At 34.6% G+C, this 19,006-nt stretch overlaps 1 protein-coding gene across 1 annotated transcript in view; it reads right to left on the bottom strand.

Moving 5' to 3' along the window:
- Positions 1 to 19,006, bottom strand: part of mospd2 (motile sperm domain containing 2) — a 29,902-nt gene that overhangs the window by 8,247 nt on the left and 2,649 nt on the right. The window contains exons 4-8 of the mRNA XM_016256511.1: positions 13,057 to 13,117; positions 12,904 to 12,942; positions 12,682 to 12,806; positions 8,813 to 8,986; positions 1,340 to 1,455 (exon numbers count right to left, since the gene is read on the bottom strand). Coding sequence (XP_016111997.1) covers positions 1,340 to 1,455; positions 8,813 to 8,986; positions 12,682 to 12,806; positions 12,904 to 12,942; positions 13,057 to 13,117 — 515 coding nt within the window. The remainder of the gene's footprint in view (positions 1 to 1,339; positions 1,456 to 8,812; positions 8,987 to 12,681; positions 12,807 to 12,903; positions 12,943 to 13,056; positions 13,118 to 19,006) is intronic.

Below are 19,006 nucleotides of genomic sequence, written 5' to 3'. Positions count from 1 at the left end.
CTACACAGTCACCGCCTTCAGTCACCACCCCGAGCACCACCCACCATCCCACTCTACTTTTGCCAAACCCCAGACAACATCGCGTCCATGCCATTGCTGAGCAAGGACAACATGGAAATATGTCGAAAAGGTTCACGTTAACCACGAAACCAGATCGGCCGACCTGTAATGTTACACGTTATACTCAAAGGATGGACGATCTGACAGGATTGTTACTATAAGGTGGATCACATCTAACGTGTACAGTAAAGACAAACTCACCGTGTCTATCTAGTCATGATGAAGATGTATATACATTTCAATTTCAGCAGGCAACTATTTTTACAGCTACATTATTGTTCCAGCCACAATTAATCACAACAATGTATCCAATTACAAATGATTATATATAAATCTTCAGTTTGTTGTTTTATACACATGCACACAGACACGACATAGTCGTGAGATGCAAGAAACATGGCAATAAATCGCCCATAACAACAAAAGACAATACTTTATTGAACCTTTTCTGATAAGAAGTGTGCGCTGCAAACACAAGCATTTCTGACGATCCTTTCTGTCCAGTCTGCTCGTTTTATCGCGTTTAACCACAGCTGTAGTCGTTTTTTTTTTGTCTGGCAGTGGCAGCAGATATGCGATCAAATTTCTAATTTGAGGCTGTATTACGTCGATTCTCACACCCAACATCACAACAAGATGATATTTTAAGCTCCTTATGCAGTGTTGCCAACTGCTTTCAATTTAAAGTAGCTAAAACTGGTAGTTAAATGTCACTAGATGACATCACAATGGCAAATTCACTGATCTATATAAAGATCTTTGGGCAAGATGAGAACTTAGATAAGGTTTGTCCAAGAAGTTGCTATATATTTGTCCCACCTGTTCTCAGCAGAGCTCCTGAGAGAGAAGCTGTAAAAATATATTGAGATGGTTTTTGGCATTTATACCACAACTATATATTCTTAAGGACATCAAAACCTCAAATAAAACTCCAGAAAGGTGTACAATATGGGACCTTTAATGTTCAGAGATGATTTAATAGTTTCTCATAGTTTGATTCATTTCTGTGAATCGGTTCAAACTGTCAGACTCACTGAATCAATTCAAAACTCTGATTCAATGATTCAACATCATTTAGAAATGCTCACTGAAGTCTCCATGCATGATTTTTCATATATAGTTAGTATCTGAATTTTAGTTTATGACTGTGCATTAGTATATTGGTGCATGTAATTGAAAGCAATTTAGTATGATACTTCCTTTAGCGAAAAAGTGTGAAAAAAGCGTGTGTGCCTTTTGAACTAGATTGAGTCCATCAAACACGAGTGCACTGATTTACCTGATGTGCAGTAATGTGCCCATGAATGTGGTGGTAGGTTTTCTAGCTCCTCTCAGTCGTCCAGGATCTCCTCTGTCCAGATCTTCAGACTTCTGACCGTCTTCAAGGAAATTCACCTGCAAAACACATCACAGAACATCACGATGGCACTTTTGCAACAGAAAAGCATGACATCAGGTCTGATTTTGTGCTCACAATCCCTTTCAAATGCTCCAATATCAACAAACTGATACATGCAGGGTAGACTGAATGCATGAACGTTGCTGCACAAAAATGTACATATTTTAAGATGAACAACATGCATGATAAAAAATGCAATAAATAGGAAAGCACGCCATCAGGTCTGATTTTGTGCTCCCGAACCGGTTCAAATGATAAAATATCGACACAAATACCACAAGAGCGTTGCATGAACTTTGTATGAAATTAAGAGTAATAACCTGTACGACAAATTAATTGCAGTAAATAGAAATGCACTACATGAGGTCTAATTTTGTGCTAATGAACCTGCTCGACTGCTCCAATATTGATAAACTAATACCATAAAGCATTGAACGAACGTCGCGTGAATGCTGCATAAACATCGCTGCTCAAAAAAGGAGATTTTTCAGATTGACAAACAGGAGAGCACAACATCAGGTCTGATTATGTGCACACGAACCCATTTAAATGCTCCAAAATCAACGAACTGATAAATGCAGCGTAGAAAGAAAGTTGCGTGAACGTGGCTGCACATAAAAATTTAGATTTTTAAGATTAACAACCTGTATGACAAATGATTGCAAAAAATGGGAAAGTACAACACGAGGCATCATTCTGTGTTTATGAACCAGTTCAAATGTTCCAATATAGACGAGCTGATGCCACACGGCATAGAAAGAACGTTGCATGAACGTTTGCAGCACAAAAATAACATATTTAAAGATTAACAACTTCTATGATAAATTAAATTGCAATAAAGAACAGAAGAAGAACTGTAACGGGGTTTTTGAAGATGATAAAACCAAAAAAGCAACTGGGCTTGGTTTGTTTTCAATGAGAATTGGCTATTTTATGGTGACTGAAATGCAACAAAGTCAAGCAGGCCTCAACTATATATGAATTAGCAGCAACCAATGGGATCAATGGCATCAAAAATGGGGAAGAAAATCAGAACAAAGAGTCAATGTGAACACGTGAATAAACACACTGATAAACATCAGGTTGTGATTTCCCATTTTGACCATCGCAGGAACTTTCACACACTTTATTCAGTCGCAAACCGCCAAAACACACGTGGAAACGAAACGAAAACTGCTGAACACACGCTTTCTTTGTGCTCGTGCTGCGGAAGTGGAAACAAAGTTGAAGCGAAACTCTGGCGCAACCGAGCACGTGCTGGAAAAAAGAGGGAGAGGATGTGGGTCAGGGGTCAAGGTCAAAGGTCACGGCGTCCTTACAATCGACAGAAACGGCCTTATAATGTGTTCATTAATTAAAGAGGCAGGCTCGATTTGAAATGTTCTGGACTTTATTCAGAGTTCGATTGAAAATGTCAATTAAACAGCTGAAAAATCACAGTTTTGAACCAGATTACATGAAATGTTCTTCACATACGATTACATTTTACAGTATGTCAGTCAATCATTAGTGTCTATTCATTAGTTAATTGATCATTAGTGATGAAACGATTGACATTGCATTATATCTATCCATCTTTGACAAGCATACAGTAATGAATCACAGCACTGATCAGAAAAAATCACTGGTGATCAGAACAAACACTGTTTTTCTTTTTCAAAATCAGATAAGACAAACTTGTTTATGAAATGTAAATGTGGAAAAACTTCATTTTGGTGGAGTGTTAGAGCAAAACCGAAACGCTTCAATAGTGGGTCTATATAAACAACTCACAATTTCAGAGAGTTATTGAAAATGTCATAATGCTGATCATATGACAGTGGTCTACATTAGTTCCTCTGTACGCTCTCAGGACTCCTACACACTAGAAGAAGAAGAAGAAGAAGTAGCTCAGATTGTGCATTACATCAAACTGGATCAGCCTGAAACCAACCGCATTTCTGAACGCATTGCTTGGTGTATGTTGTAGCAAGAGTTAAAAGTCATGCAAACCCCAGCGTATCTTCTTCACTGCCTTGGAATCAATGGATTCAATTGACCAATTATGGCTCTTTAAAGGAATAGCTCACCTAAAAATGAAAAATGTGTTCACTCTCAGCACTAGAAGAAGAAGAAGAAGAAGTAGCTCAGATTGTGCATTACATCAAACTGGATCAGCCTGAAACCAACCGCATTTCTGAACGCATTGCTTGGTGTATGTTGTAGCAAGAGTTAAAAGTCATGCAAACCCCAGCGTATCTTCTTCACTGCCTTGGAATCAATGGATTCAATTGACCAATTATGGCTCTTTAAAGGAATAGCTCACCTAAAAATGAAAATTAGTTGAAATTGTGCTCACTCTCAGGCCATCCAAGATCAGGATGAGTTTGCTTCTTCATCAGGTTTGGAGAAATGCAGCATTGCATCAGTGTCTCAGCAATGGATGCTCTGCAGTGAATGGGTGCCGTCAGAATGAGAGTCCAAACAGCTGATAAAATTAACCTTATATTAATTATTTTAGCACTTTTGAACTGACGTACAACTCGTGAAATCAAATCTTTGCTTTGTGTATCTTTAACTACATGCACTGTTACGAACAATAAGAAACTACACTGTCTTAGTCTCTCAAGCCTTAAAATGATCATTCATCCAAAAATTTAAACCTGACGGCACCCATTCACTGCAGAGACACTGATGCAATGCTACATTTCTCCAAATCTGATGAAGAAACACACTCATCCTTATATTAATTATTTTAGCACTTTTGAACTGACGTACAACTCGTGAAATCAAATCTTTGCTTTGTGTATCTTTACCTACACACTGTTATGAACAATAAGTAACTACACTGTCTTAGTCTCTCAAGCCTTAAAATGATCATTCATCCAAAAATTTAAATTGTCATTTACTCACCCTCATATCGTTCCAAACCTGTATGACTCTCTCTTCTTTTAAACACATATTTTGAAGACCTCTTGAGGTCTACACAACATTTGCTTTCATTATATGAACAATAACAACAGAAAGTTCTTTTGTGTTCCGATATTGTATAACAAAATATTGGATTCAATCTTTTTATCTTTTGAATAGCACACGTTTTGGATTTCAGAACTGACTTATTATAAATCTTATTAATCTGAGTTTATGCACCTCCGTTTTAGAGTGAAAAAACCTTATTTGTGGATTATTTTGGCTCAAAAATGGAGAAGCAGGAGTTCAGATCAGTGAGGCCTACGATCAATAAGTGCCAAAAAGAAACACACAACCTGTGCTAATTGAAAGAAAACAAGTTGATAAAAAGATTGAATACATTATGTGAGCCTGGAGCACTAAAGCAGTCTTAAGTCGCTGGGGTATATTTGTAGCAATTGCCAAAAATCATTAGGATATTAAGTAAAGATCATGTTCCATGAAGATATTTTGTAAATTTCCTACCGTAAATATATCAAAACTTAATGTTTGATTAGTAATATGCATTGCTAAGAACTTCATTTGAACAACTTTAAAGATGATTTTCTCAATATTTTGATTTTTTTGCACCCTCAGATTCCAGATTTTCAAATAGTTGTATCTCAGCCAAATATTGTCCGATCCTAACAAACCAGACATCAATTGAAAGCTTATTTATTCGGCTTTCAGCTGATGCATAAACCTCAATTTTAAAAAATTGTGGTCCAGGGTCACATATTCGGTGATAATTTATAGAGGTCGACCGATTAATCGGCACCGATAGTTGATTGCTGGAACTATCGGTTATCGGCAATAATCCATGCCGATAGTTTTCCGGGTTGCGTCCATTGCTGGAGTGGCTGAGAAGGGTCTGCTGTCATTACACAGTGCGAGAGCGGCCTCTAGTGGTTGAAATCACTGACAGCACGTGCTATTTGTTTAGACACTTGATACTGCTCGCTGAACAGAGCGGAAAACTTCAGACGAGGATTTAAATGCAGCCGACAGAAAATCCTGCCGCGCCACAGAGCGCCATTCACATAGTTTTCCTTTAAATTACATTATATTGGTCCCGAATCGTTGTTAATGTACATAGTGAATTGTGTATTTTCAGCAAAACGTTTGTCTTTCTGTGGCTCTAATAAAGTCTGTGAGCTATAATATAGGTCGCGCTTTCTCTTTCCGTTTGCTTCGTTTTTTAAACACCGAACTTTAAACTCATCCATGGCAAATTGTTCATTCTTGAAGTAAACTTGTGTCCGTTTGGTGATTAAATAAACTGTTTTAGACCGCTGCTGGAGTTGAACACGACGTGTCCGGAGTGTGTGTGATACCGGTGAGTTCTCCTAGACTCAGCGCTGCGCTTTTATTTTGATTAGATAACCATCAAGTGTTCAAGAATAGAAGCAGTTAAAGTGTGAGAGTATACATACAATATCCATATGTATATCATTTTAATTCTATAGCCTTTGTGTATATATTTAAAGATGAGCATCTTTAAGCATGACTGTTGAAATGAAATGGTAACATTTTAAAATAAGAGTACATTTGTAGCATTAAGATTAATAATAAAATAAATACACCGATAAAAGCTGTGTAAGTATTGTTCCTTGTTAGAGTGTGTTAATTTCAACATTTACTATTACTATTATTATTACTACTACTAGTATGGTTCAGTACTGTTTTTGTTAATAAAGCACTATTTTAGTTTTTGTTCAGTATCAATTTTAAAACTATCGGTTAATTAATCTGTATCGGCCAGTGTGGTCCAACCTAGCTATCGGTATCGGCAAAATCCACTATCGGTTGACCTCCATTACCATAATGATAGATTTATAATCAATTATTTGTAGGCCGATCCTTTTCGACCAGGAAACACCAAACGTGTAACAAGGTGGGAAAAATCTCAAAAAAAAAGTTAAAGCATCAAATATTTTGGGCAAAGTTGTTTTACCCTGTGCAAGCAAAGTCAGTAAGTTTCAGTCCGATGCAATAATATTAACTAGCATTTTCAGGAAAAAGAAAATCCTGTCCAGGTCAAAATGACCCAACATGAGGGTTCATTCAGACTCAAATCTCAGATAAAATAGTTTCTTTTGATTCGATAGCGGTGCAGGAAACACTCAGTGTTTTTGTACGGTTTATCTGAACATACTGGAGGAATGCAGACGCTCAAGAACCGGTTCTAGATTCCCAACAACAGTGTTCTCTAGTGTGCAAGAGCCCTGAGGAGTTTGACACAATAACAACACAACGATAATAATCAAATAAAACTGCTAATATAACGTCTTTGATTGATCAGATCTAATACACCCCGTAACCAGACGGTGATTTGTTAAAAATATCAATCAAATATGCATTAAAATCATATGAAATGCCACTGAAACTGGGAAAAGTAGATGAAGCGTCTCGTTCGGTGCTGTTGAAATGGGATGGACGCATGGGATGAATCTGGTTTGGCTCTGGAAACCGCAGGCACTTGAGGTTGTAGAAGCATCTACAATGTCTTACCAGTCCTTGTTTTAAGACAGACAGAGAGGGACATGAGAAAAACATGCACGAAGAACAGCGAGCACAGCTGTGAGTTTCTCCCATTCATTTTCTCCATAGAAGATTCTTCAGTAAAACCACGAATCAAATCAACCAGATGAATCGCATTTAAAACTCTGATTTGAATCAGTTTGCTCTGTAGAGAATGAATGGGATTTTTACTCAACTCGACTGATGCGCTCGATGGCGACCGCACATTGGAAAAGGATCTCTGGATCCCAAATGAAAGCCTTCAAGCGCTTCGTCTCATGCCTAATCATCATGCGGAGCGTTTGAGAGTCACATGATGAATCAGAGCGAACCATGAGACGCTCATGAGTTCATTATAATTAGCGCGTCTAACATCAATCAACACAAACACTGTGAGACAACTGATTAGTTGATGAGATCAGAGATGAGAGAGACAATGACCCTTAACAGCACAATGCAGGTTAATCCAAGTTAAACTAAATGAAAATGAGAAATGCTGCCTTGGAAACTAGCTGAAATAAAACACATACATGTATATATATATATATATATATATATAATAATAAAATTATTTTTTTGTAAGTAACAATTAAAAAACACTCAACTATTTGAGTCTTTGCATTTAAAATTTCACATTTAATTAAATATGCTACTATTTCTTTAAAACAATTTTCACAAATAATTACAAAATAAATCTTACATCAAATGTTCAGTGTACGAAAGTGTTCAAACGGATGTTTATTATTTTAGTTTTAGTTGTAGTTATTTATTTTATTGCATTGTTACACTAACAGAAAATGAGAAATGTTGCCTTGGAAACTAGCTGAAATAAAATATATTTTACGGTTTTTATATTTTATTTAATTTCTCTTAATGTTTATTTTATTTTAAGTAATAAAAAAATTATTTTATGGTTTTAGTTTTATGAATATTGTGGTGATTTGAATTTTAGCATTACATTTCATTCTTTCTACTAAAAGAAAAATTCACGTTTAATTAAATGAAGTATTTACAAAATGAATATTCAAAATGTTCAGTGTATGAAAGTGTTCAGACCGATTTAGTTTTAATAGCGTCTCTCATTTCAAGTTCAGTAGAAAAGTTGTGCTGGCAAGTTTGAGTCATTTCTGTGAATCAGTTCAAACTGTCTGCTTCAGTGAATCCGTTAAATATATGAAATGATTCCTTTGCATCATCATTCAGAAATGTTCACTGAACTCTGTCATTGTTCATGTTTTAGTAAACATGGGTAAATACTGTTGTTTACCATTGTACATTTATCATCAAAGATAGTTTTTCTATTTTTCTTCTAGAACTATCGTCCAGCTCTAGTCTTTGCTAGAACTCTACTCACCTGACGTTACTCTGATCACATAATGATTATCATCTCACTAATAAAGAGGCCAAAAGAGAGCAAGAGAGATCACAGGGAAAGAGGAGCTTCAGTACAAAGTCTCGGCCATGTCACTACAGCAAAAGCTTTGAGGTGCAGCATCAGCATGCTTTGATTTCAAATCATTATGGTCAAAGAATATTGATTCAGAAGCTCAAATGCATAGTCAAAAGTACTATAATTATTCACAAAATGCACTGATTCCAAAGTAAGAAAATAATCATTGTTGGAAACCAAGAATGAGCAGTAACTCGAGTTACAGGTGTAGAGGAGTTAATCTCGCAAAAATATGTCCGGGTCACATTTCAAAATCAAAAGAAAGAAAATATTTTGCATAGGGAAAATTAAGACTTTCCAGGATCATTCATATTTTTGCAATTACAAATGCATTGTTAAAGATTTAGCAAAATATAATTTCTTTTGATTTTTGGGGAAACGTGACCTGGATTTGTGAACAAGGAAACGTAGATTAGACCGAACGCAGTGTATGAACAAGAAGAAATGTGGTATACCTTCTTGGGTTTGATTGATTGCTCAGAATTGAAACTGGACTCGAGAGTCTCTTTGGACTCGGATTCAATATCCTTGATGTCACTCTCATCTTCGCTGACGATTGGACCGTTTTCACAGATTGGAGACTGGAAGTCATCGTCCGGGAGAGGCGGATAGCTGTATTTGAATTGGTCCTGTCACAAAAAAACAAAAGAATATGAACAAATCTTTGCAATCCTGCAATTTATTATATTTTTGTTCTGTATTACATTTATTATTTGAAAAATGAGAATCTTGACATGGTCACTGTTGTAATTAGGAGAACAAACTGGAGTAATTTCCCAAAAATCTGAATTACATTGAAATATATAGCACAACTAAGCACAATAAGCCGTTTAACCCATAGCATCAACATCACATGCAGTGAGATACTAAGTCAGGTTTGTGTTGCCAGGCAAGATTTATGTTTCTAGATTCAAAAGTTACAATCATACAAAGTCTTATTTTGAGCTGATGGTGGCGCTAGAGGGTTTTAGGCAGATACCCTAAAGTTGGTGCAATTAATGGTTAGACACTTAGCAATAAATGTGCCAAATTTCACACCATTTCTCCACACGGTTCTTGGTGTTTCAACATTAGACAAAGCAAAATTCACAATCAATTTTGCAGTTACAATCATACAAAAAGCTATACTTTGAACTGATGGTGGTGCTAGAGGATTTTAGGCAGAGACCCTAAAGTTAGAGAGACTAATGCTCAGACCCTTTGCAATACATGTGCCAAATTACATGATGTTCTTCCAAATAGTTTTTGGGTTTCAATACAATATATATTGCTGATGATGCAACATAAAGCTCAAAGAAATCGAGATACTACCACGATCAACGCACAGAAACGTAGCAAGGACATCGGTAAAGTAGTCCATGTGACATCAGGGGTTCAAACGTAATTTTACAAAGCAGCGAGAATACTTTTTGGGCGCAAAGAAAACAATAATAACAATTTATTCACCAATTCTTCTCCCCGAATTACCGTCTTCCGCCATTTTGGACAGTCTCCCAGAACGTAATCAGCATTGTTTACGTTCCGCATGCGCACGCTTTCTACTTAACGTAAACAACGCTGATTACTAGGGATGTAACGATTCAATCAACTCACGATTCGATTCATGATTTTGATTTCACGATTCGATTTTCTCAATTTTTCTTTTTTTTACAAAATGAGATTGAAGACACATTATACAGTAAATGAAAAGGTGTCCTTTTATTAGGCTATTGCTGCATGCTTCTTTGTGAAATTGAAATATAGCAAAACTAAATAGAAATTTTAAAACAAACCCCAAATCAAATAAATAAGTTACACAAATAAAAGTATGTGCTCTTTCCATTTAAAATGAGAGGCAACCACTACATTTTAATCATGATCCAAACTAAGATGCAGCATGAGCAGTTTTTAATCTAAATTAGATTGTATAATTTCGAAATTTGAAGCAAAAACAGAATGGTCTGACTTCAGTTTTGTTAAACTATACTACATTAAAAAAAAAAACATCTGAAGGAAACAGCAGGCGAGCTGAATGAGATGCAGATTCACTCTCTGCCAGCAGGTGGCGCTTATGAACAGCAATGATATAGTGCTTCTTTGGTTACCGCTGTAAACAAAGCAGAGCTGCTCTCTTATACTTTAATATGCATCGTTCAGAGGCAAGTTGAAAATAAAATGTAATCTAAACTTTTCTAAAGAGTCAGTTCCCCTCAGAGATACATTCTCCCACCCCCAATTGTATCGCGATTTGTTTAGCATCTCAACCGATTTGATTCGTCACAAATTTAATCGATTTTCAACCGGCTCACGGTTCATCGTTACATCCCTACTGATTATGTTGATTACATTCTGGGTTACTCTCCAAAATGGCAGAAGACTGTAACTCTGGAAGAAGAACTGCTGAATAAATTATTTTCTTTGCGCGCAAAAAGTATTCTTGTAGCTTCGTAAAATTACGGTTGAACCCCTGATGTCACATGGACTATTTTAACCTATGTTTCTATGTGTCGATCGTGGTCAGAGGTGTCAAGTAACGAAGTACAAATACTTCTTTACCTTACTTAAGTAGAAATTTTGGGTATCTATACTTTATTGGAGTAATTATTTTTCAGCCGACTTTTTACTTCTACTCCTTACATTTTCACGCAATTATCTGTACTTTCTACTCCTTACATTTTAAAAATACCCTCGTTACTCCGATTTCATTCCGGCTTGTCATCGTTAAAAAAAACCTATCCAGATAAATCGCGCCATCCGGATAGAGTGAATTTGACTGTGGTTGGATGAGAAGTATAAACATATACCATTCCGACACCCTATTGGTTTGTACGCGATCCATCGCACCTGCACATGACACAAATCACCTCACACTCCAGCAAGGACATAGCCAGTGTTGGGGTCGTTACTCAAAAAAGATTATTTCTTAAAAGTTATAATTTCGCCACTACTGGCTCATTTATCAAACGGGTGCTTTCTCTTCATCCTCCGCAAATTAAACTACAGTCGGTAGTTCGGCAGAGAGACGTTTGAATAAATTAGCGTTTGCGATTGACAACGCATCTTCTAGTTAAATGTGACATTGTTGCCATTAGAGGAAGGTAGCAGGATTATGAGTTATTTTTAATTTTTATTTGTTGATTAATCACTTGGATTAATCATTCATTTTGACAGCACTAATGTTTATTGTATATAGACAACCATACAAGGGTAATTGTTACTAAGCCTGCCCTGGGTACACCAGTTTTCTTGTCCGTTGCCCTCACAGATTCCTGCAGCTAAGCTTGGATGTACATTTACATTCCAATAAAGGTTATTGATGACATGCCTCTGAAGTTTGACTTTTTGCACCATTACAATACTTATAAGCAACTAGTCATCATATCTTCCGCTCCATGAAACACATTTTAATGCTCAGTAGTACACATATATGGTTCTTTAATGTATTTGCTTTGTACTAAAATGCGTTCATTTTCAATGGGCATATATGCGGCTGAAACAGGTAGCCTAGTGCATCCCACATTTTTCAACATTAACATTTTAATATAATAACATAGTCATTATGGCCTTTAGAAAAATGTTTTTTTGAGGAGGTGGGGTAGTGCACAATAGGCCCCTGTGGCGCGGCCTAAGCTTTTGTCCTTAATGGCATTTTTTTCCTTACATTACTTTTACTTTTATACTTTAAGTAGTTTTGAAACCAGTACTTTTGCACTTTTACTTGAGTAAAAAGCTTGAGTTGATACTTCAACTTCTACAGAAGTCTTTTTAAACCCTAGTATCTATACTTCTACCTGAGTAATGAATGTGAATACTTTTGACACCAGTGATCGTGGTAGTATCCTTGCTGTCTATGGGAGGGTCAGACAGCTCTCAGATTTAATCAAAAAGATCTTAATTTGTGTTCCGAAGATGAACGAAGGTCTTACGGGTTTGGAACGACATGAGGGTGAGTAATTAATGACGGAATTTTTGTGTGAACTATCCCTTTAAAATAGAATTTTACACTTTAAGGCAAAGAACCTCTCTTAACTTAACAGAAATCAAATGATTAAACTTCCATTCCATTTTAGTTTAAATATATCTGATCAAAGTACATCTATTTAATTTATCTTATTTAAACTCCAAGCCATATTTAATTAGAATTTTTGTGTGAACTATCCCTTTAAAATAGAATTTTACACTTTAAGGCAAAGAACCTCTCTTAACTTAACAGAAATCAAATGATTAAACTTCCATTCCATTTTAGTTTAAATATATCTGATCAAAGTACATCTATTTAATTTATCTTATTTAAACTCCAAGCCATATTTAATTAAAAACAAGTAACTCTCTTATTTGTTCGTACCGTTCCTCCCATGTGTGGAGGAAGGTGCTCGGGGCCGACATACGTCTGGATGTCACTCTTGGTGACAAACTTGAGCTTACTGATGGCTTCGGGGCCCAGCCACGTCTTCACTATCTTCCAGGCAGCTGCCACACACAAGAAAAGGTTATGACAAATGAACTGCTGGACCAGACATCATTCCAAAGATCTGTTTAGACTTCTCATGAGCCAAGCACAACTCACCATTCATGATCCAAGGCATCTCGTACATGATCATTTTGGCTGAACAACAAAACAAAGATGTTTAAACAAAGATGTGAAATCCCTTAACTTTTCATCGACCCAGTTTGACAAACCCTGCTATAATAGGAGGTTTAAAAAACAGAATATACTCACAAAGAAACTTTGGATAGTACACTTTGAAGCAGTTAATAATATACTTCACAAAGTCCATGTCCTAGAAGAGAAAAAACATGGGAAAGAAATCTAAGTTGCTATAACTCATAAAGCGGGATGATCAACGTTTACCATCCAACCTGCCAGAACTGGAGAGGCTCTGCAAGGAGGAATGGCAGAGGATCCCCAAGTCCAGGTGTGAAAAACTTGTTGCATCTTTCCCAAAAAGACTCATGGCTGTATTAGATCAAAAGGGTGCTTCTACTAAATACTGAGCAAAGGGTCTGAATACTTAGGACCATGTGATATTTCAGTTTTTCTTTTTTATTAAATCTGCAAAAATGTCAACAATTCTGTGTTTTTCTGTCAATATGGGGTGTTGTGTGTACATTAATGAGGAAAAAAAATTTACTTAAATGATTTTAGCAAATGGCTGCAATATAACAAAGACTGAAAAATTTAAGGGGGTCTGAATACTTTCCGTACCCACTGTATATACTGCGTGACAGTAAAAACATCAGCTATTAAGAGATTTTGCTATACCATTTATACCACAGTAAATATACAATATTTGCCTGGCTAGTAGTTGGCAAGACTGCTTTGTTATTTACATGTGAAATCAAAAAGGACTGCAACAAAAAACATGGATTTTTTGGGGTTAATTTAAGTTCTAAATAAAATAACTTAAAGGCTTTTCATTTGTATAGCATTGTATTCGCTTGGATTACACAAAATAGACATAGACAAAAAAGTAGTTTTAGTTTAGTTGAATATTTGAATGTATGTCAGTGAGAGTGTTTATTTACTGACCCACTTCAAGACTAAACCACTGCCTCAAGTTCATCTGTAAAGCTGCTGTTAATCCATTGGCTAGCTAACTGTTAAAGCTCACCAATGGGTGTCAAATTTAACAGTACACAAGACTTGCTGAGCCAGCACTGAATACTGAACACACACATACTGATCAGCCTGAACACTACTAGACTGTACTACAACCGGTTAATCATTTAATTGTGCAATTCTGATGTTTACTGAACGCCCGAGTAACCTTTAGCTTCATTTACTGTTGACACTTACATTTGCTCTACAGATGGACTCCTGGGAGCCACAAAAGTACTTTTCAATGAAAGTTTGTTACAAGAAAACAATAAGAGTTTTTATATGGAATATTTATTTGAAAACCTAGAATCTTGACATGGTCACTGTTGTAATTGGAGGAGAACAAACTACTTTTTAATGTTTTTATCTGAAGAAATTCCCCAAGAATCATTAATAAAGTGAAATGTATTTGCACTTTAACCCATAAAATCAGATATGATTTTCTAGAGTTACAGAGTCATGTTTTGAGCTGATGGTGGCGCTAGAGGGTTTTAAGGTAGAGATCTTTAAATTGGTGCAATTGATGTTTAGACCCTTTGCAATAAATGTGCCAAATTTCACAAAGTTCCTCCAAACAATTGTTGGGATTTCAACATGACAGTCACTGCTTGGCTCCTAATAAATCACTACGTATACAACATAAAAGATCAATAAAAAACCAAAAAATTATTTATAAAATACAACTTTACACTAAGGGAAAGAACCTACGTTAACTGATACACAGAAATCAAATGATTAAACCTAAAAAACATTCCATTTAAATTCAAATATATCAGCTCAAAGCACATCTCCACAGTAAAGACACATCACATGACAGTCCTTCATTTTATAAACCCAACAACCAATTTACAGTCACATAAGATAAGCATTAAAGAGAGCAAATTAAAGCACACTCTAATTCCTCCATATAAAACTGGCATTAGGTTTGATTAGGCTGCGGCTTTGGTCTTCCACTCCCGCATTTCTGCTGCAGAAACATGAGACGAGGAGATTTGCAGTTTGACGGGAAATTCTCTCGGATTAAGTGAGCGAGTTGGATTGACCAAAGGGATTTAAAGGTCACGTAAATCTGCAAAGTCTTAAACCAGTGAGCGGCGTCTGTCCCTCTGCATCTTCGACTCATACAGCTAATGACCCTAAAATGTCTGCCAGAGGGTCAATAACAGCCCAAGACTAATCAGAACAAATGTACTGTGGTGACCTTGAAAAATACTAAAACTAATGGACAAATAAATAAATAAATATATATATATATATATATATGTGTGTGTGTGTATGGTATGTATGTATGCATGTATAGATATTATTTATATATTGTATTGAAATGTTTTGCGTATAAATGTTTATACTAATATATATATATACACACACACAATATATTTATATGCATATTTATGTTATTGTTTATTTAGTACTGTACTGAATATGCTATTTCACACAACAGATGTTTACATATACTCCACAGGACAAAATAATAACTGAATTTATAAAAATGACCTCATTCAAAAGTTTACATGCCTGTTACATGAATATAAGAAATCTTACCAGACAATTTAATAAAGCAAGTACCGGTAAATCAAATATTTTGTATGCTTATGTGACAAATAGTTTCAAATATAATAGTTCCAATATATTCTCCACAAGACAAAATAATAACTGAATTTATAAAAATGACCTCATTCAAAAGTTTACATGCCTGTTACATGAATATTAATACTATTTGTCGTTTCCAGGATGATCCACAACTGTTTTTATATTTTGTGATAGTGGTTCACGAGTCCCTCGTTGGTCCTGAGCAGTTCAACTGCCTGCCGTTCTTCAGAAAAACCCTCCAGCTCCTGCACAAACTTTGGTTTTCCAGCATCTTCTGCATATTTGAACCCTTTCCAACATTGACTATGTTTTTGAAATCCATATTTTCACACTGAGGACAATTGAGGGACTCATGCATAACTATTACAAAAGGTGAAAACATTTACTGATGCTCAAGAACGCGACATAATGCATTGAGAGCTGAGCTGGGGGGAGGGGGGGGGGGGTAAACTTTTGAACAGGATGATGATGATGATGATGATGTGTAAATTCTTCTCATTTTAATTAACGATCATATTTTTTCATTTAGTACTGGAAGCTAGAAGCTACATACATACTTACATGTTAGCTACATACATACTTACATGTTTCCCAGAAGACGAAATAAGTATTTACCCTGATCATCTAATTTAAAAGTTTACCCCCCCCCCAGGCTCTTAATGCACTGTTTTTCTTTCTTGAGCATCTGTAAATGTTTTCACCTTTTGTAATAGTTATGCATGAGTCCCTCAATTGTCCTCAGTGTGAAAATATGGATTTCAAAAACATAGTCAATGTTGGAAAGGGTTCAAATATGCAGAAGATGCTGGAAAACCAAAGTTTGTGCAGGAGCTGGAGGGTTTTTCTGAAGAACGGCAGGCAGTTGAACTGCTCAGGACCAACGAGGGACTCATGAACAACTTTCACAAAATATAAAAACAGTCGTGGATCATCCAGGAAACGACATGCAGTATTAAGATTCAAGGGTATGTAAACTTTTGAATGAGGTCATTTTTATAAATTCAGTTATTTTGTCCTGTGGAGTACATGTAAACATCTGTTATGTGAAATAGCATATTCAGTACAGTACTAAATAAAATAAAAAAAATCACATGCAATTTTCATGATCCCTCTTAATCTGTTTTAATTATTAACATTTTGCACATTCTGCAAGGGGTGTGTAAACTTATGAGCACAACTGTGTGTGTATATATATATATATTGGTATTAAAATGTTATATAAAATATTTAACTATTTACATATACAATTAAATAATATACATTTAAAATGGTTAATTTAATATTAATATACATAAAATGTAATATTACATATTTATAATCAACCCAGTGAATAAAATGCATCCTAAAGAGACGAACTGCCTTTCATTTAATTATTTTCAGTATAACTTGCACAGGAGAATCACAGTTTGACATTTCTATTATCATACAATATCAGCCGTTGATTACATAGCATTGTCAACACTTATAAACCGCTACGATCTGTTGGTCAGTCAATGACAGCTTTAAATCTTTATAACTGTGAAACACAGATGGAGCACATAGAAATTATGCACTATTTATCCGTGAAGCACTCATGACCATGCTGGGATCCAATATATATATATATATATATATATATTAAATAATAAATATAAACACACAGGACTAAATAATTACAGCTTCAGTACTTAACAACTTTAATAGTTAACTGCATCTTCTAATCATTTAAAAAGGTGAATTTGTCAAGTGTCATAATTCAAAAATACATTTTATGCTGATTTGAATACATTTAATACATACAATATTTTTTTACTGCAATGCGGTAATTTTTTTTTACTAAATTTTAATTTTAAATGTATTTAATTAAAATTACATGTTTTACTGTAATACAGTAAAAATGCATCATAGTAATGAGAATCACAATTGAGAATAATGGTGATTTTTCTTTATTTTAAAAATTATTAAAAAAATTTAATTTTTTTCAAAAAGTTAATTTTTACTGTAATATGGTAAAAATTGTACTACGGTAATGAAAATCACAATTGAGAATAGTGTTGTTTTTTATAGCTTTTTTAAAAATAAAATGTAAAATTACAATAATTTTACTGTAATATGGTAAAAAAAAATTGTACTGCAGTGATAAAAATCACAGTTGAAAATAATGATGATTTTTTTTGTTTTAAAATAAATGTTACCATTTTATTGTAATATGGTAAAATTGTACTACGGTAATGAAAATCACAATTGAGAATAATAGTGATTTTTTTTAAATAAAAATGTAAAAAAAAAATTTTTTAATTACAATAATTTTACTGTAATGTGTTTTTTTTTTAAAAAGTACTACAGTGATAAAATCAGTTGAGAATGGTGATTTTTCTATTTTAAAATAAAATGTAAATGTTAAAATTTTTATTGTAATATGGCAAAAAAAATTAACTCAAGTAATGGCAATTACAGTTGAAAATAATGGTGATTTTGTTTTAATTGTTTTTTTTACGTTTTACTGTAATATGGTAAAAATTGTTCAACAGTCATAAAAATTACAACTCAGAATAATCTTGATTTTTTTTCAATTATTTTAAAAATAAAATTTAAAAAGTAATTTTTTTTTTTTTTTTTTACTGTAATACGTAAAAAATGTACTACATTAATTAGGAACATAGTTGAGAAAAAAGATGTTTACTGTTTTTTATTTTAAAAATTATTTAAAAAAATAAAACTTTAAAAAATGTGTCCACATGCATGAATGAGGAAACAAAAAAAATCCAATAATAGTCCTAAAATAAGTTTCATTTTCTTTTCGGCAAACGTGACCTAGACATGTTTTCACGAGATCTATGATACAGCAGCTCGACATGCATGCGAGTAACTTCCTCATTTCAGCCTCTTCTGGGAACAAGCACAAGCATCAAGCCCGCATACCATTCAGTGTGAACTCTTTCCTCCACTGTAAGCTCTCGTCGATCATCTTTAAGGTGTCCTCCACAACAAAGTGTCTCCATGCGAGGTAGCCTTCGACCAGAGCGTCGTCTCTGAAGAGTCTCTCCACGTCTCTGCTGTCATATTTGTCTTGGGACTCTGCAGGATTGTTAGTAAACGCAATGCAGGGTTTGAATTAGAGACAGACCAGGAATAATAGACTGATTAATAACTATCAGTTCCCACAACATACAGTATATGCATATATATATATATGTGTTTTTTTTAAGTGTGTGCTGTCACACGATTAATCACGATTAATCGCATCCAAAATAAAAATGTTGTTTACATTATATATGTGTGTGTGCTGTGTATATTTACTAAGCATATATAAATACACACACATGCATGCATATATTTCAGAAAAAGATGTTTATATTTAAATATATGTAAATGTACATATTTTCAAAATATATACTGTATGTGTGTATATTTATACAGACATTATAAATAAACAGCACACACACATATATAGTATGTAAACAAAAACTTTTATTTTGGAAGCGATTAATCGCGATTA

This window comes from Sinocyclocheilus grahami, unplaced genomic scaffold (genome assembly GCF_001515645.1).
Source record: "Sinocyclocheilus grahami isolate Dianchi unplaced genomic scaffold, SAMN03320097.WGS_v1.1 scaffold1437.1, whole genome shotgun sequence".
Classification (NCBI taxonomy): domain Eukaryota; kingdom Metazoa; phylum Chordata; class Actinopteri; order Cypriniformes; family Cyprinidae; genus Sinocyclocheilus; species Sinocyclocheilus grahami.
This window is presented reverse-complemented; position numbering and strand designations above follow the sequence as displayed.